The sequence below is a fragment of the Melospiza georgiana genome, chromosome 4 (assembly GCF_028018845.1).
Source record: "Melospiza georgiana isolate bMelGeo1 chromosome 4, bMelGeo1.pri, whole genome shotgun sequence".
Lineage (NCBI taxonomy): Eukaryota > Metazoa > Chordata > Aves > Passeriformes > Passerellidae > Melospiza > Melospiza georgiana.
Window position 1 is genome coordinate 14,865,719 of NC_080433.1, and position 20,403 is coordinate 14,886,121.

Below are 20,403 nucleotides of genomic sequence, written 5' to 3' on the forward strand. Positions count from 1 at the left end.
CTCTCTGTACTACTGTGTGCTCCCATATGATTTGTGCAGCTGTGCCTCATAACCTTTAGAAGAAAACAGAGCTAAACATTCCTCTGACTAATGTTTACCAAAATACTGCAGAATTGAGAATAGCCAAAGAGACACTTTTGGGGGTTTTGTGTTTAATAGATAATTACTTCTGACAATACAGAAAATAAGGGCCTATTTCAACCACAGTATTTATATTTAAGAATCACTGGCAAGATGATATAAGCCATGTCTCCCAGGAAAGCAAAAAAAAAAAAAAAAATACAACAAGTTTCTCTTCTGTTTTTGCATAGAGGAATTACCCCTTTAGTTTGGTAATAATACAGGTGCTTTTTTAGAAAACAGAATTCCAGGCTCATCCCAGGGATGTGTGGGATGTGCCAGGACAGGCAGCTTGGCTCTTTGCCACATAACCAGAAGAACCAGAGTTGTTTTTGCTCTTTTCTGAAAAAGACTTGGAATATTTGGAAAATACTGTTTTACCATGATAAAACACCTTTATAGAAGGTCATTTTATTCCAGGCAAGAGCAAGTCATAGCTTTCCCCACTTTCAGTGGGATTATTCTGCAGTGCAACAAGTATTTACGCCTTGAAAGGGGAATTGTGCATTTCATTCAGTGCAGAGATGCAGTGTAGTCACAATGCTTTTGAAGGGAACAAAAATAGTGATGAAGTTATATCCAAGACAGCAGGACATATCTGACATAATCTGACTGCAATTCAGATTAAAACTGCTGATTTCCTCCATGGTTATCCTTATTTTTCAGGGTTATTTCTAATAGCATACTGTGTTTATGGAGTGTATTTTGTATGCTTGTTTTGTCTGAAGGAAACAAGTAAACCTTTATTTCCTATTTGAGTAGGCTTCTAACTGATACACTGACTTTTGGGGTTGGTTATGGTAAAAAATCCCATTTTAGGGGTTTTTTGAGCGGCACCTGCTATGTGTCATAATTAAATATAATCGTACAGATCTGATTTATTATGAATGCACTTCTAGAACTTCTTGGGGGTTTTATATTTGATTTTTTCATTTAGCAGCAAAGCCTATGTAAATCTATTGTGAAAGCACCTTTACCAATACAGATTGTGGAAGATGATCTATTTTAAAATTGCTATAACCCCTGTTATCTATGTAGATTTTTTTTCCTTAAAATGTGAAGTATTTTCTGTGCAATTTCCTCATTCTTTGATATTTTAAGAGAAGATTTTATGATGAAACTAATATCTTATGTTTAGTTATTTAAGGTAAAGATTGAAAAAGAATACATGAAACTCAAGTTTAATTAGATTTATCTGCCTTGTGGAGGAGAGGCTGCTGCAAATTCATTTGGGTTTTCAAATTGTCTGAAGAATTGTCTGTAATTCACTCCTGAAATCTGACCCTATGAGAAGATGTGTGCACATCAGCATAGTTACTCTGTGATTCATCCATCAGAACTATCACAGAAAATCGCCAATTTTCTAAAGTTTTTCTTAAACAAACCTGACTAAAAGTTCTCCCTTTACATTTCAAGTGCTGCAGTTGAAATAAGGTTTTAGTCCTTTACAATATTGGCATAAATGCCTTAGGTATCATATAGGTCATGTAGTCATTATGAAGACCTTGTAATTTATAACCCTTTTTGTAGTAAGAATTAGATCAAACTAAGGAGGAAGGTCAGTACAGCAGAAGAGAAATAAGATGTCTGTCTGGTGGCTGAAACTGACTGTGATTGTAAAAAGGGATTTGAAAACAATATTACTACCAGAAAACACCTTCAAACATCAGTTTAATTGGAAATAACTGTGGCTTATTGGCCCCTCTTATCAAACAGAAAAAAACCCATGCTTTTTCTTGCTATTGATTTTTAATTTCTTACTCTCAAAGGTGACTTTATTGTTGTAGAAAAATCTGTATATGTAATTGGTGTTTCTGCCACTGAGGAAGTGTCAGGAGGCTGGACCCATTTTCATTTTACCCATACACCAATCCTCATGCTTATTGTCCTAACTGCAATCACAGCAAATTTTTAAAATTAAAAAGTGTTTTAAACAGCAGTTTAGCTTCCTGTCCAACTGAGAATTGACACAGACTTCAACTACTGGTTATCTATATTTTGTATTTCCTGAAATTATTGAATTGGATGCTTTCTAGACTTTAATTTTATGGGTAACATCTCTATTTAGATGAGAAGTCCTTAAACCTTCTGTTGTTGACTGCACCTTTGCTTTCCTCTCGGTGCTTCCATGCATGATGGTAACTCCTTTTGTGATACATCTACTGGCAGTAACCATTGCAACTCCACAAAATCTCCTCTTGAAAAGTGAATCCTAATGTAGCTTTAAACCCAAGAGCTCAGATTCTTTGGGTGCTAATCTCATTTGGATTAGAAATTGCCGCTTTTGCTTTACTTAAATTGCCTAATTTTTTTTCAACTGTGCACATCCAGTATTTATTTTCTATTAAGTAAATTTGCTCAATTATTTTATTTCTAATAAAGTAGATAGTTACACAACTGACATGATGATGAATGGAAATAAAATAAGAAACCCCTATACCTGCCTTTCAGAAAAGTACTCCATGTGATTGTGAAACTATTGCTTTGGAAGGCCTCTAAATTACTTGCAAATGTCTTGAACAGAAAAGAACTGTTCCCATATAGTACTACATTAACTTCAGTAACTAGACTGGTATTGCAGTTACTGCAGGTTATTACATCTAATATTCAGGTTTTTTAAATTTATGGTTGACTTTATGGTTCCAGCAGGAGTGCTGATGTCATTCCTGTTGAGGACTGATGTGCTTGCATGGTTTAAATGTGTCTGCTGCAACCATTTTTGGCTCTAGCTTAGAACTATCATAAGGATTTGCCCTCTTTCTAATTCCTTATTCCAGGGGTAGTACATCAAACACACAAATCTGCTGCTTTCCTGAATCATGGAATCACAATGGTTTGGTTTGGTTTGGTTTGGTTTGGTTTGGTTTGGACCTGGAAGGTCATGTTGGGCTCCAACCCCCCCCACCATGGGCAGGGACACCTCTAACTGACCCAGGGCACCATCCAGCCCTGCCTTGAACACTTCCAGGCATGGAGCATCCACAGATTCTCTGGGCAGCCTGCTCCAGTGTCCCACCACCCTCTGATTAAAGAAATCCATTCAGCCTGCAAATAACAGTGCAGGATTTCTACACAATGCTGTTGGTTAAGCCAAGAATTGACACGTGCTTGGTCTCATTTTGTTATTCACACTGAGGGGCTGATTTTAAAGGTAAAGCTTGGAATTCACTTCATTTATTGGGTAGCAGGCTAGAGTATGTTGTATCTTATATTATTCAAGTTAACATTGTGTGTTAGTGGAGGAACAAGTCCCTGTACCAATTCCTGGTGCACCCTTTCCTCTGTCTCCTTGGTAAATTGGCAGCTTCTTCAAATTCCCTACACATGACAGGTAAATTATTGTTAATCCCTGGTCTGAGTCATGGGTACAATCTGCTTTCTGAGTCAGATCCGTTTTCAACCCAGATTCACATCAGGGATTGAGTGTCTTAGAGCAGTGTTTATATTAGAAGCTCCATATATCCCTTGTAGATCCAGACTGCAATTTTTCCCACATTGGGGATAGCTCCTATGCATCATGAGACATCAGATCCTGGGATTAGGATGGGCAGGGCTGACTATTCCCCTCTCAGGAAAGAGATCCCAATCCCTTGCCTGGAACAGAGGCTGTACTTTATATTGCATCCCTTACTCCAGATCCATCTACATGGAGAGATTGCAGAAGGCTGGAGATTTGGGAGAGAAAGAGAGAATGAAAAACTAATAGCTGGAGCAACACAATCTCACCTCGAACACAGTGTTTAGGAAAATAATTTGGGAATACAAGGGATAACTTAAAGAGATGCTGGTAGGAGGTGTTCCAGTGACAGAGTTCTTATATTAGCATGTCATATCTCTGTGGATAGGAATTTATGCTAGAAATTAGTGGCATCCAATTATTGATCCATTCCTGTTAAGTCACTTGCAAAATCATGCATCAAAACCAGGGAATTTAGTTTTGAGCTGTTGTCGGTAAAGCTTATGCCCTTAGGCAGTTATTATCAGAACTGTGATATGTGTTACTGTTTTGCAAGTGTGTTTGATTTCAGGAGTCAAGCACAGCTTTCTTCTGAAGGTTTATTATTTGAAGACAAGTGCAAGTGAGAGAGGTAACGAAAATCAGTTTCTTTAATGTTATTAATCTCAAATGAGTGATTTTTTTGCCTTTTTTTTTTTTTTTATAATACTTGCTATATTTTAATGTGCCTTAGAACAAAATAGGGTGTCATTACCATTCTTGTTGCTGAATGTTTGGCTTGGCATTTGATGCAAGGCCTCAATTGCAGGCTGACGTGCCAGCAGCTGAAGCTGAAAACAAGACTGCGGTGGGCAAACTCAAGATTTAATTTCAGAAAGAGTGTTTATATTTTCCCTGGGGCCCCATTAATGGGAGTCCAAACCCTAAACGTTACCACCAACACATTTTAACAGACCAGTTTCCCAGTTTTTAAAGTGTGGTGTCACCTTGAGTGTTTTCCTTTAAACTTTTCCCCCTTCTTCTGACTTTTAAAGAAAAGCAATGAAGTTGTATCATTTTGGGCTGAATTCATTTGGGAATTCAGTGTTGTGTTTGGGGAACATAAATTTCTGTGTAAAGCAACAATAATTCAAAAATATTTAGTCCTATCTTGTGTTTGTGCATCAGCTATTTTAATAACTTCGCTGCCACAAGGTGCCAGTGCCAAATTTTGTGTTACTGCAGAGATCACCCCCATCCAGTGTGTCCCCGGGGTCCCCACGGTGATGTCCTGAATCCACCTGGTGTCAGGACATCTGAACTTGTGACCAACAGGTCAGTGCAAATAGAGAGTCCTCTGGAGATGGGGTCACTGAGAGTTCCTCAGCTCAGTTCCCTGCTCCTTCAGCTGGGCCTGTTTTGTGGCTTTAATAGGATTAAAGAAACATTTACATTGATGTTTTAGGAGCGTTTTCACACTGCTCCTTTACCCAGCTCAAAGAGCAGCATAAATCCCAAGGATTAAGGCAGGGATTTATGGGATGTTGTAGTGTAAGATGAGTTTGGTGCACCTGGCTCTCCTTTTCTCCTCTGTGGATGAGGATCCTTGAGCAGTGTGATGTATCTGCAGGGGATACAGAGGTGAGCCTGGCATTTCTTCCTGAACTTTTAGGTCTCTATAAGCTTTGAAATTATTGTTTCCAAATATTAAAAGGAAATTATAGTCTCCTGTGGAGGAATGTAGTATTTCTATCAATTGATATTAAAAGGAAGTTATAGTCATCTTCTGTGGAGGAATGCAGTACTTCTGTTGATTGATCCTATCAGGCATTTTTCTTCAGAGGATATTTTGGCATTTTTCTGCCCTTTTCAATAGCAAAACATAATGCATTCAAGAAAATGTTTGTTTTCCTGGAAATTACAGTGCTCTGGTTTTAACAAATGGAAAGGGGGAAAAAATACAATTCTATGCCACTTAGTTTCATTGAAATACAAAGAAAATTGTTAAATAACCAAAATTATAATTTCCAAACTCTTTGAGTGATCATTTATGCTGATGAAAGTGATTTAGTTGAAACTACATACATAGCCTATTGTAGGGTTTTCTGCAATTACTTCAGTGTAAAAGTGCCAGAGTTTGAAATTCTTTTCTTAGTTAAAACTGTTTCATATATCCTTTTGTGCCACAGTGTATTAATCTACAAAGGCTGAGATTATGCCTGTACTCTTTAGTCAGGCGAGATTCCAGCTGAAACTGAAATCGAGTGGTGTTATTACTGAGAAAATATTGTGCTATCAAAGCCAAAAAGGGAAAAAAATAACAGGATGAATTATGATGTTCAGCAAGGAGATGACTGGACACTTCACTATTTCAAAGCTACTCTTGTGATTGAGATTTATTGTGTTTTTAATCCAATGTGTATCATCTTAATTGCTGTAGGAGTAACTTTGGATTTGCTCTGCAAACACACAATTATTCATCTGGCTCTGTGGATGTGGAGTGTTCACAGGAATAAAGACTTGCAGTGTGCACTGTGCTAATATCACCCAGATCTGTCTGTCAGTGGTATGGTTTTCTCATCATCCGGTGATTGGGCACCACCTGAGGTCCAGAGAAAAGCAAGATCTGACACCCAGGGTCCCTCTGTTCTGCAAATATTTGATAAGAAAGCACAGGAGGCTCCCAAAAGTCTCTGTTGTCCATCAGGAAGGCTGTGTGTGACAGGAGGAAGCAAAGCATCCTTACACACCTCTGCCCCCCTGCAAGTGAGGCTCTCCTGTGTTTCTCCTGATCATCCCTCAGTGTTAGAGTTTCATGGTGTGCTTCTGGAAATGTGAGAATTGTAACTAGATCATCTGTTGAAGATCAGTTCTTTTGTGTTCTCTATGGCTTTCTCAAAGTGTGTTTTGCTATTGAGTAGAGAAAAAAATTCAGAGTTCTTGATTAGGTGTGTGTGGGATTAACCATTTTTAGTGCAACTTGTGACTCTTGTCCAGGGGCATTTTCAAGAGACATTTTGATTAACTAAGAATAGGTAATTTAAAGAAAAAAAAAGAACAAGAACAACAAACCCCAGAAAAATCTGTGCATCCATGTGTGCAAATGAACATGAATATCTTGCCATCCTAGTGAGAAAGTTAGGTCAGCTGAATTTTGAAGCTTAAACATTTAATATTCTATTAGACTGAGTAAGTGAATGTTTTGAGGAGGAGGAGGAGGACTTTGGGGATTTTTTTGTCATTCCTGTTAAAATAAAACCTTATTTGCTGTCTTTGTCTTTCAAATTCAGCCATATGCTTGTAACTGTATTTGTTTTTCACTGTCATTTCTTGATTCAGAATTTGTGAGAATGTACAACTAGTTATTTTTGTAACATAACAGCAGTTATAAATATGATCTTTAAGTTGGTGTAATTTTTTTACATTGCTTTGTACTAGATGGAAAGTTTAATCATTTCAATATGATCACTTGGATTAACTAAAGCTAAGAATATCATCTGCAGTTTTATTTTCTTAGTCATAGGTCAACTTCTTGGCTTTTTCCAAGTCCCTGCTGTACCATTCTTTTAGCACCAAGGGGATCCTAAAGAGTTTCAGAGAGTTAATGATGGCTGTGCTCAGCAAAGGGTTTTTGGCATGCACCTGCAAGGCTGTCACACTGCAAAAGAGAAGAGGCAATTGTTCCACCCTGATTGATTTTATTATGAGTTCCCGGTGCAGAGATCAGAAGTTGAGTCACTGTCTCTTCCATCCCTAGATTTTTGTGGTACCATTTTAATTACACTGGAATTGAGGCCCAGAGAGACAAGGACAGAAGACAGAAGCCCCTTTTCCCCATTGTTTCCATGACATGCAGGGGCAGTTTTGTGGTCTCTGTGTTTGTGTTTTAAAGATGCAGAAATCACAGTAATTTTAACGAGATGCTCTGTGAAATTTCTCTGTCCATGTACCAGGATAGGATAAGCCCAGAGTCCTTGCAGAACCACCACAAATTCACATTATTTGGCAGATTGTCTTGGCTGTCAAGTTTTGAGGGCAAATTGCTTTTTTCTCTTGTTCACTGCACAATTAAAATGAGTAGATATCTTTGTGTTTAAGGATGGTTTATTCTGTTTTAAGCTGTGTTTTCCTACAGCTGAGGAATATTCATAGTTCAGGGTTTTTTTGGGGTTTTTGTGCTGCTTCTCATTAAAGGACACCCAAGTCCTTTTATGTGGAGGGAGATACTTAAACCTCAGTAGTTTTATCTGCTTAGTCTTTTAGCTGGGGAATTATTTGAGACTTTTCATAGTTGGTCATATGCAGGAAAATTCCGAGTATTTTTACCCCAAATTTTGCAGCTTCTTTGCTCTTTTTTTCTAGTTATGTCTTTTGCTGTTTTTATCCTTCTACAGAAGTCAGATTTTTAAAAAGTAAATGGGCAAGTTGGCCTTACCATATGTGTTTTGATGAATCTTTCCTATAATTATTTCCTGCGATTAGATTCCTGCAGCAAAGCCAGTGGTAGCAAACTTTGAGACTTAATTGAGTTGTCTGTGAAGCTAGAGAAATGTGTAAAGAAATAAATTTTCTTACCTACAGCAGTAGCAAGATTGGATAGGCGAAGCAAAGGGATGTGGTTTCCTGTTTGCTTTTTGCATTCAGATATTTACCTGTGTGTTAGAAATTCAGCAAGATTCTTCAATGAATTATAGTTATAAGTATATATATTATTTTTCTGCTTTGGCTGCAGGCTACTGACTCATATAATTTGGACAAGTATATTTTTCTCTCCCTTAATCTTTCCCCCCGCCTCACCCTGCTAAGCAACAGTTTCTTCTGGATTTTTGTTTGGTTTTTTTTTTTTTTTTTTTTTTTTTACTAATGTGAAACATGGTATTGCTGATGTGAAAAACTGCTGTTCTGTTTGTGGTTGTGTGTAGAAGAGGTTTTACAGCAACTTCTGTGAGCTAGAGAGAAGTTTGATAAAAGGATCCACGTTTACCCCTGAAAGAATTTTCTACCAAGGTCATTGACATAGAAACCAGGAAAGAAAGAAGGATAAATAAGAGAAACCTGCAACTGTCTATTCCAATAAGCACTTTGTTGGTCTTTCCTGACCAATGAGTAATCTTAGGAGTTTTGTAGGAATGTATAAAAAGCATGCATGCTATAATAAAACAGGATTTGAAGCCTTCTGAAAATGGAGTGTTGCTTTGTATTGTGACCATCTCACCTACAGCAATTGTATGTTCTGGGTGTAATTTCTCAGCAAAGCCTTGACACAAATGTGCATCTGGAAAAGCAGCAGAACAGCCAGGCAATAATATAAGTTGCCCAAAGGGAACTGCTTTGAGCAATGCACTCTATCCCTGCTGTCGAGGAGTCTGCACTGGCTGGCAGCTGCAGGAAGGATTTGGAGCAGCATGGAGCAGAAAACCTGCAGATTGTTGTTGTGTCCTTCTGGTTATTTCTCCCTCCTTTTTAGAATGTCCTGCCTGTGGAGTTGTAAGTGCTGATGTGCTGAGAGCCTGGGTACTCAGTCTGAGTGTGTTTTGAAACAAGGAGGGCTTGCCTTTGATGACAGTGCTGCAGCTGCAGCTTTATGAGCTGTTTTGCCAGCAGCTGCCCTGAATTTTGCTGCAGTAGCTTGGCTTCAAACTCCAAACTGAGCTTTCCAGTAAAATGTTACTGTCAGTAAAAAACATTGTGTTCGATCTTCTCAATACTGAAGAAGTCCAGTACTAAATGCGGGCTCAAAAATTTCTGTCTGAATAGTAGGACATTGATTTTGTATTCCCTGAACCTTAATGTATAATTGCTTATCCTAATGCATTTATATTGCCGCAGATTTAATGCTATATTTATCACAGATTTGCTTCAGGTTGTTTTTTCTCATTTAATTTCTTCATGTGAATCCATCATCTGTAGCTTACAATGGTAATTTTAGAAAGATACCTGTATTTCATGTGATATCACCTTTGCCCATGACTTTTAGAATGTCCTGTTTCATCTGGTCACATCTTAAAGTTTCATTAAAATGGAAACCTGGCTATTAAATCAAGTGATCCTCAAAACCAAGAGGTGAGATTTTTCTGCTTCTGCTGCTATTTACAAAACTCCAGTGTGTTGTTAGGGGACACTTTGCTTTAGAGGTTGTGGCAGATAGTGTCACAATTTCACAGGAACCTTCAGATAATCATGATGCAACTGCAGTCTCCTTGATATGTAGGCAGATTAATTACAGCCTGACTCGTTTTGTTCTTTGTAGCTTCAGCTTTCCATATAACGCAGTTTTTTCACCTCTCAGCCTAAAGCAGTGATTCTCTGCCATGTGTGTTATCAACCACCTGTTACCCTTCTTAGAGGCAAGGAAGTTTTGCTCCTGCTGAGCCTTCTGTTCATGAAGGGTCACATTAGATAGAGATGTTTAGAAAGCACCCATGGCAATGGAGTAGCAGTCATACAACTGTGGTTTCACAGTCATGCACATTATTAGGGTGTTTTTTTCCAATTTGTGTACACTGCAAAAACTTATGATGCAATGATTATGTCTATTTTACCTATTTATTAATAGATAATGCAAAATACATATTCACAGTAACAAAAAATATTGTTCTGATTAATGCCTGTGTTTGCTGTTTGCTTTTCAGTTAAGCTTAATTAATCCAGTTCTGTAGATATCATCTGGGTACTGTAAGGCAATTCTGTGAGCATGACTCAACATGAGCCCATCAGATAACATTTTTTTATTTGGCTAGATAACAATAGAAATTTTTATGGGTAGGAAGATTGTTGCTGCTTTTAACCAAGCGTGGTTACTGTGGATTAATTTGGAACATGTTTGCATTCTGACAAATGAAACAGATCTTTGATAGCAGATCTATCACCCAGCCCTGCACTCAGGGCTTTTCAGGAAGCACAGGCTGCTAGTCTTCAGGCATTTTTCCTGCAAAGGTGGCAATTTGGGTTTATGAAGCTCCACAAAAGCCCTGTGTAATCTCTGCCAAGTCATTTGTAGCTGTATTAAATCAGGATGTGATAGTGCCCAAGACTGATTTGGTTACTTAAAACAGTTGGAGATTAGGAGAAAACTATTAAGGACTTCTACACTCTGTGAGCGCTCAAGCTCTGGCAAGCCTGGATAGAAATCAGTCTGAGTCACTTATAAATCCTTTATTTAGGTGCTGTTGTAAAGCTCTAATTCTCTTTTTTCATATCAGAGGAAGTGATCTGATGAATTTGGCCACATTGTGGTTAGCCTGCTGCTCGTGCCTGCCCTGTGGAGACTGTAATCCATTGTGTTTCAGAAGCTGTGTAGGCATCTGCCAGGGCCAAATATCAACTATTTGTCAGTCAGAGATTTTGAAGACACTGGCATTTGTTTCTGTATGTTTGTTTTAAGAATCTTGAATATGTGACTTAAAACCACAACAATCAGGTTGCTGGACCAATCAGCAATTATAGTAGCAATTATGGTAACTCCATTTTTTAGTGTACGGCAATACTCAATAAATAATCTTTAGAAAAGAACAAACCCCATGTTTGTAACCTGTTAAGTAGATAGGTCACTGCAGAGATGTCTCATATGCTAATGCACATTAATGTTCATTATTATTTTTGTGGGCTTGGAAAATGCCTATTTTCTAATTCATTTAGAAAATGCCTACCTTCTACAGTAGTCTGAGCAGATGCTACAATGGTTTTTAGTTCTTTTTGCACTTGATCTCATTTCCTTGATTGAAAGAAAATTTCTTTCTTGTATTTATATGAAGAAAAGTTAGTATTTTCTTACATTCCTGGGTCCAGCTGGGAGACGGTGGAGATTCTGAAAGGTTTGACAGGCTGTTTTCCCACCACCTTCAGCAAACTAGGCAAATCTGTTTTAAAGATGTGTCCAACATATGGTATTATTTTAATGATCAAATTCCAAGCATAAAATCCTTAAGGTTTAGAAGGTGCAGCATTATTTATTTAAAGGGGGGAAAAAACCCAAACATTTTCACATGGCAATATAATTTATTAAACATCACTCTTTCCTAGAGGTTCTCTTGAACACTGATGACTTTCTAATGTAGAGGAGATAATGTATAAATTACAGCCATGAAGAACCTTGTTTTTATATACTTAGTAAGTGTTATCAATAGTAGAAATTCACAGGTGGACAGACAAAAATGTCCTGTCCTGGGATTAACTCTAAAATAAGCTCTGCTGCACATATGTACCATATGGATCTGTTTTCCTTCTCATCCATTATAGAATGAGAGGAAGTAGCTCATTGTTTCCTCATCCAACTCTCAGATTTGCAGGTTCCTCAAGGTAATAATTTTTCTATATGGTCTGTTTAGTGTGCTAGGGAATTTTTTCAAAGCCTTCTGTTCAATCTGTGGGGAGAAGTTCATGTTAGTGCACCGAGAAAGAGTTCTGAATCCATAGTTTTACTAGAAAATATTAGCATGTGGCTGAATTTCTGAATTTCCTCAGAACCTTTCAGGATTGTGTCAGGCTCATTCACTGGAGTGGGTTAATTGTGGTGGGGAGAAAATCCCAAACAAAACCTGTCTATATATCATAAAAATTGTACAAAGCTAAGCCTTTGTCTTTGAATTTTCCTCAAAGAGGAGCATTGACCAATCAAGCAGTGAAAAGACACAGATGAGTGTTTAATTACACTGCAAGGGTCTGTTGGACTGTGTTTGTTGGCCAATGTCCAGTACAGTGGAATCTCAGCACTAAGGTGAAATAGTGCTTTTCTCCATCCATTGGGCCAGCAAGAGCCTGCAAAAGTTAAGGTTTTGATCATACACGAAAAGCCATTATTTTTCCAAAAATACTTTGTCTCTAAAAATATTTAGAAAGAATCACATATTTAAAATGCAACCATTTATTCACTTAGAACTGAAGTTCAGACCATTGTTCAGAAAGACCATAACTGTAATTTATAGCTCAGACTGATGCCAAAATCAATTTAAAATAATTACCTATTGTCAGGTAATTATTTTTAGGTACAGATGTACAGGTGATTAGGAGAAGCGGAAATACCTAAAGGCAAATTCAGTTGCAACATCAATGGTTGACTCCAAGCAAGAAGTTGTGTTATATCTGCATTCCCTGCTCCAGATGCAACCCAGAGTGTTTTGAACTTGTTGTCATTGTCAAGCAAGTCCCTGCACAGAGGAGGAAGGGCCACTGACAACATTTTTTAGTAAATTGTTTATATACATGAACAAATCAAGCATCACTATAATTTCTGCTTTATACTAAGTAATGTATATTCCTGATTCCACTGATTTCAAAGGGATTTAAATTTGTTCCTCTAGTATAGAAAAATTTAGAAAAGCAATCTGTCATCATCAGCACTTTTTACTGGTGTTCTGCTCTCCATGGACACATCCATCTAAGTGCTGATCAAACAGTGCTAAGTCAGAACTATAGAATAAAATGAAAAATTATTCCAGAGTCTTTTCAAGTAATAATAGGAATTGTTCGTTTAGTCTTATAATAATTCTCAAAATTATAAAAAACATAATCTGAAGTATGCCTGTCATCATTCTTCAATTTCTTTCTTTCTTTTATAGAAAAATTTTTAAATTAGTAAAGTTATATAATACAAAACCATACAGACTAATAGCAAATGGAAATCAGTTTTTTTGCAAACAGCAAACAGACAAAGCTTTAGTAAATTTATCAGCAATAAAAATACCTAGAGAAATTAAGACTAAATTAGCTAGGACAAACTATTTTACCAATTATTTAAACAAAGCTTCAATTGTTTTACCTCTGGTGTCAAAATGTCCCCTTTCTATTGAACATTCATCAGAGAGGGGACAGGAAATATATAAGAATGCTTATACTGCAAGTTCTTTGGAAAAGATGAAATTATGCCAGACTGATGTCTATGAATAATTACCTGTGGTTAATAAATATTTAACTTCAAAGAAATGCCTTGGTGATTAATCCTATTCAGGAGCCAACCAGCAGCTACTTGTAAACACTAAATAAATGAAAATCCTTATTATCAGTCCCTTAATTCTACCTTCAGAACCCATTCTATTCACACACCCATCTCTATGTTTTCAAGTCTCCAAAACATTCATTTTGCATTTGAAATTTCTCTGTCTTTGCATGATCAGGATTTTCTTTGAGAAACAAGGATACTTTTGAGGATTTTAAGTCTTCCCCCACTGCCTCTTCCTCCTGCATGGATGAACATAAGTGTAAATATCAGTGCTGGAATAATTTCTTTATGAACTTCTTTGCATTTTTCCTGGAAAAATAACAGGACTCAAAAACTTATTTTTGATTTTATGCTCTTAGGGAAATTGCTCTGCTTCATTACAATATAATGGCATTATTTTTTATTTATTTTATGTGTGATCAACTACAAAGACACCAATAATAAAAGTACAATTAAAAGATTTCTTCCTCAACATCTTTGCTCTTCTTTTTTTAATCTTTGGTCATTGTATTTGCTGAATTTCATTATAAAAAGAAGATGCAGTTTTTACTCATGTTAGTATTACAGAGCCAGTTTAGTGAGCTACTGCTACTGAATACATTAATCCTCCAATTATCATTTGAAGTACAGGTAAATTTTTCAATATGTGTTTGAATAAATGTAGCTACTATTTCTACAGCTGAAAATACACTTGTTATTGAGAAGTTGTGTTATCTGAGAGATAATTTTGAAAAATAAACTTTTAAACGGTCATATTTATACAGACAGGAAAACTGAAGAGACAAATTTAACATTAATTTTGTTTTCTTCACTTTTCTGGGTGAACTTCAGGCCATAGTGAAATTAATAATAAAATATACCTTTATTGTGGTGAGATCAGGATTTCATCTCATATGTTTCAGTGCTTAACCTAAAATTATGTTTTCCATGTGCCATTTTGTTAGTTACTAGAATGGGAGAGTATTATTCTGACATACAGCAATTATTTATAGAGTTCTGACTGGGTTTCTCCTCTAGTAATTTGAAGTGTTTAAAAAAGTTGGTGAATATTTCATAGAGGAAGATGAGTATGAGTGCCATGAAAACAAACCTATTTGCAAGTGGGGAAGGGATGAAGGATGTGCATGCTGAGTTGTTTGTGTAAGAAACAAATTTCTACTTCAGGCATCACTCATGTAGACTTTTTACCCGGTTCACAGAGAATTTGAAAGGTAAGATAAATCTAGGAAAATGTAGAGCTAAGAATGATTGTTAACTGTGATTTGGTTTGAGCTATGGGTGGCTGAAGTGATGCAGAGGAACTTCAAGGGATGGGTTGGCTTAAAGTGAAATAGAGCAGGTTGGGGTAGGAGCATTCTCCTGGTGGTAACACAGTGCTTTTTATTTTTCTTTTTTTTTTTTCCATTTCTTATATCCAATTCTTGCATCTGCTCAGGAGTTCTGCTGGGGTTTGTGCCTTCAGGTCATGCCTTGCATGGCCACAGGGCACATCGTCCTGGCTGTGGATGTGACTGGGGTGAGACCCACATCTGAGGGTGTCTCTCCAGGCACCTTTGGCCAGAAGCACTGTGGAAATGCTCTTAGATCTGAGAAGTGGACTGAGGCTTTAAAGAGAGGGGAACAAACAGCACTGAGTGTGTTGGATGGTCCTGCAAGACTCTGGCCATTTTTGGTAAATGAAATGTCTGGAGGATAGTGGGAATTCAAGGAGTGGAATTCAATGAGTGGGTTTTTTTTCCAAATCCCATATATCCACTTTCTCAGCAGGATCCATACTAGTGCCTAGAGAGACAACCTCTGGTTCTTAAGGGAAAAAAAATATCTGTACAGAATTAAAATATACTGTTGTGTAACTTAAAATGATGAAGTTCTGGAACATTAAAGCTTTGAGCAAATTAAAGCTCCATCAACTCGACACAGTCTAAATAGTTTGGAACTTTGAACTATGAACTATGAACAATGACAACAGTGACAGTATGGTGTAGGAAAATGCCCTTTCTTGGCAGATCTGAACCAACTTGATGCATAGAATCAGAACAATTGGTTTGGTTTGGTTGTGTGAATGCTCCAGCCCAAATATGTTGTTTATACCAATTACATTTGCATAAAAGTTGCATTTGAATTTGCCAGATGTCTGTTTATGTTTGTTTAAATCATGAGGTCATTCCATGAAAGGAGCAGGACCTAAAAACACAGAAAGACTGTTAGGAAAAGTGAGATTTAAAATATCTTATAAATTTTCCCATTTTGTGGTACATTATGCAAGCAGGAGCCCAGCAATGTGGAGGCACTCTTCAAGAAGGCTGTGTCCATTGCTAACAGTTCATTAAACAATATATTATATAACAAAGCTTCATTTGTTTCTATTTCCCAGCCAAGCCAATTTTCCCATTAACAAGCATGTTCTCCTTTTGAATACATTCAAATGTACCATTTTCAAAGACAGCATCATTACTTCTCTTTTTGTGTTATGTGAAGATCCCAAGTCTTTCTGATTTGTTTTGTCATTTACTGTAGCCTTGAAGATTTTTAGAATGCCCTGCTCAAGGCAATGCATATTCATAAACTGAGCAAACAAGGGGGAACTGAATTCTCAAGTGTTATGTTATTGCATTTACATAAATGTTTAACAAGCAATAAACTTTTCTTATGCAGAAATGGAAACTACCAACGAACCACTTGAGTTCAACAAAGGCTCCTCAAATGTGTACTTAATTCCTTTGAGACTTTTAAAATCTTGCTCAAGCCTGAAGAAATTCTGGTTTGTTCATGCTGCAGCCAATCACTACACACATTAAACATTTACTTTAGTACTTGGTGAAATAAATTTAATCCTATACAATTTGTGATTGCAGCCTTGGTAAAGAAATTGAACAGCAGCATATCAGAACACACATCTGGTGAGCTACTCTGGTCCCTTTAAAGCAGAATTCGCAAGGAAAGGCTGCATGGAAAGAAAATGGAGAGTTTAGCCAAGGCTCATGGTCAAAGCTCAATAAAGAATTGTCTAGGAGTATAATGATATAACATGCAATAAAAGGAAACCACCAAAATTCAGTTTCATGCTGAGCTTCTCCAACTGATTTACCTGCCAGAAGCAAGAGAATCTGATGACCTCATGTGAGAATTACATTAATTAGAGAAAGAGGTATCTCATGTTCCTCCTTAACATGCAATAAATGATATGTGAACTGTGCTGTCTGTCCATTCATTCCCCAAAGAAATTTGGATCACAAGCACAAAAACATATCTGCAAGCTTCCCCAAGCAAAATATTTTGGTCCAGAAGATACAGAGGAGGCAAGATACTTTTCAAATCAGAGAAAAAGCGCCAGCACAAGAGTGGGGTTTTTTTTGTTCCATTGTTCCACACTCTTCCAGATACAGCTTCTTTAGAGATTAGTTCGCTGTTTCTTCCATTTTCTTGTCAGTAGCAGCTGTTAGTTGAATATATGAAGAACAGACTTTTTTTTACATTTATTTGAAGTAGATCTGCTTTAAAATCTGCTGTAAATCAGCAGGCCAGGTTCTCATCAGGCTGTGTATGGAGCCCTCATGCCTGCTTTTGCAGAGAGATGCAGAATTTTGAGCAGCAGAAGCAGAAACACAGGCGGACCAGGTGGGATGGGGCTCTGAGCAACCTGGTCCAGTGGGAGCTGCCCCTGCCCATGGCAGGGGATTGGAGCTGGATGATCTTTAAAGTCCTTTCCAACCCAAACCATCCTGTGATTCTGTGCTTCTGTTACTGAAGGAGAGTTTTATGATTGTGTGGTGTTTGGAAAATACTTGTATTTTCTGCTGGTGGCTGGATTTGATGCATTCATGTCTGTTGAAACAAATTGCCAGAATATTCTAACTACCCAGTTTTGCATAAATTAGAGGAACTTGTGGAGCAGAAAAGCACAGGGTCATAAAAATGTTTCCCTTTGTGTATTAAATCACAGTGCTGCAGCTTTTTCCTGAGAGCATTTGCAAAGTGAAGTGGGAAGCTGTCACTATCCTTGCCTTGCATTCTGTGTTGATGTTTTTTAAAAAGGCTATCTGTTATTAAAAAAAATGGGCATTCAAGTGACTGCGAGGGCAATGAACTGGACTGCTGATTGATAAACAGATCAGTTTTTGTTGAAAGCTGTAATTAAAGCTGTGAGTCCGAAATATATAAGTCAGGGTACACTTTCTTGAAAAACCTTCAATTTTCCATTGCATGTGAACCTGTGCACAATAATCTGGCAGAAGTGCTGACTTCTTCAAAATTCCATTACTTCCTTTCCCTTGAGGGACATAATTTTTATGCCATATTAACCTTGTACCACTACTTTTCATTCTTACCCTGTGTTGTCATTATATGAGTATTTAGATGAATTTGGGCTGATTAAAGGACAGTCACATTGAAAACATCTCTCAGTTGTGATAATATTTGTTTGACGTCTGAACTTCAGCATTCAAATTGAAGGAATTTTGCAGTGCATTTTATTCATTAACTAATGTTTAAAAAATTCAAATGCTTTTCAGTAAACCATATTTTTATCCTTTATGTGATAAACCCTGCCAAATCTTGCTATGGTGTTCTTATCTTTTTTGGTGGGGAAGATTGTCTATACAGCAAAGATATATTTATATATATATATAGTTCACATTGCTTGGCATTAGGGGATAAAATGTAGGAACAAGCGAAGTAAATAGCAAGTATGTTGAATTTTTCCTCTGGGAACAACTTTAATATGCTGCCATTTAAATTACAAGTAGGCTTTGAAATTTTGAATGTGCCATCATATGTAGTGATCACTTTAAACCCAAAGCAGTGTTTCTATAAAAGCAACAGCTGTAATTTCCATGGGGATTTACCTAGCATGGCAGTTAAGCTGTTTAGCATTCTCAAATAGATTATGTGGAATTTCACAGCTTTAAAGTTACTTTTAGCCTTGTGTACATTTTATTTTGGAGAAAATCAAATAATCCATTGAAAAGTTGTTATTAAATGATACACATTGAAATTACTTAGGTTCTTTAGTTGTTGAATTTTTGTTGTTTAATGTGGTTGGTTTTTTGCTGACAAACCCTGGCATTTATTTTCAGGTTTTCTTAAAGTTAATGAATCTTTTTTTTTTTTTTTTATTTTATTTCAACAGCTTGATGAAGTTGTCCGTCAGAGAAATCTGCATAGTTTGGAACTTTTCCTTTCATGTGCACAGAAGCAGTTAAATGTTTTATTAAAGGAAGAGCCAACCCTAGCAGAAAACAGAGACTGACATTCTCAGTGCTGATGATACAGTGTGATTTGTGAAGCTGCAAATCTCCATCTAGCAAATGATAACTGTATTCCAGTCTTTTTGGATTGTATCATTGAGTCAAGATTGATCTGAAATTCTTGATAGAAATGTTTGTGGATCATGTTCTTCTATTTATTTATTTATTTTACTACTATTATCAGATAGCAAATGTGAGAGGGAAAAAAAATCCTTGGAAAAAATTAGTTTATTTAGGGTTTGTTTTATTTAGGATTTTGCTTTCATTATATTTTCTAGTAGCCCATGTCAAAAGTTTCCGTGTTATGTCTGAAATTTTAACATTTCCCTGTTATGTCTGTTTTAAATTTGGCACCATGTGTTAATGTGATTCACTGTTATTTTTTTTAAAAATTGGAGACAAACATTTAGTTGATTATAGGTACAAATCCATCTCTATTTCTAAAATATCTACCCAAGTCCATTGCCTCAGGTGAACTTGAGTAGCTTATTATTTCTTACTGCTTTTGATGTAGAACAGAAGAATCAATACTGAAACATAAGTGTTGTCAGGCATTTTTAAGTCATTTATAAACAAATCCAGCTCTAGGAACAGAAAAATTTAAAAACTAAACAGTCTGTCTGTTTAGGGTAGTGTTAAACATTACCATGACCAATGTATAGTATGTATTTTATTTCTGTTTTACAGAGTTAGTTCAACTCCAAAAGTCATTTTTCTCATGAAATTGCGATTAATATGACTGACCTCAGTTTCAGGAAGAAGATGTATGTAATTATGTGGAGACTGATACTGCACTGCCTCAGTGGAATTTCTGACACAACAAGGAGTGCAGCCTGCTGACCTCACATGCCCTTTCTGAGCGCATCCAAGGAAGTAGAAAAATTCCCCACTGACATTACTGGACTTTGGAACACTCATAGGACTTTTCTGGTCCTGCAAACAGCAGATGGAATGGAATTTCTGTGCCTACACTCTATTGATTGTAGAACTGGGGCCTTAGCTGTAAAAGAGCTCTGAATGAAGTAAAGGAAAGTAAGTGTTCATGCTTAGGTACTTAAATAAAGAATGATCTCTCTTACAGTGAGCTTATGGACATTTTTTAAGTGTGGTTCTTCTTCTTTGGAGGTGTTTTGGGGTTTTTCATTGAGCTGATTTTTTTTCATCAGCACTTTTCATAAATTGCTTTCTTGTAGTAATAAGGAACACCAAATGATTGCACATGTATGAAATATGTACTTTAGAACGTTAAGGTTTTTATTTAAATTTTTCTGTGCTTCATTTTTGTAATCAAACCCAAAGGTTTTGTCTTTGGTATACACAAAGGTTCATTGAAGAAGTAAACAGTGCTGGTTTTACTAGATGATAACCTTACCCTGCAAATGGATTAAAATCCAGTCTTCTCTTTGATACTTGATTGACTGATCAGTTTGCATTTTTTCTGGCTAACAAGAAAATCCTGTAGTGGTAACAAGTTGCCTACTCATTTCCTGTTCCTAAACCAGTGAAATTTTTGTCTCTGTAACTGCACCAAAGATGACATAGATGTCCCCATGGGATTTTCTGAATGCCAAGGTACTAGTGATTGACTAGTGCTTTCTCCCAGTGTGTGTTTAGTTGTGGAAATGTGGTATGAGCAGATTCCTAGATGAACTTCTTGATTTTGT

General features: G+C 36.8%; 1 protein-coding gene across 2 annotated transcripts in view; it reads left to right on the forward strand.

Annotated features, from left to right (window-relative positions):
* CCDC91 (coiled-coil domain containing 91) overlaps positions 1–20,081 on the forward strand; it is a 112,576-nt gene extending 92,495 nt beyond the window's left edge. The window contains exon 13 of one of the 2 annotated variants that reach the window (XM_058023525.1): positions 18,622–20,081. In XM_058023525.1, the coding sequence (XP_057879508.1) occupies positions 18,622–18,741 (120 nt within the window). In that variant the 3' untranslated portion in view covers positions 18,742–20,081. The remainder of the gene's footprint in view (positions 1–18,621) is intronic. The other variant, XM_058023524.1, reaches the window with a different exon arrangement.
* Positions 20,082–20,403: the final 322 nt, after the last annotated feature.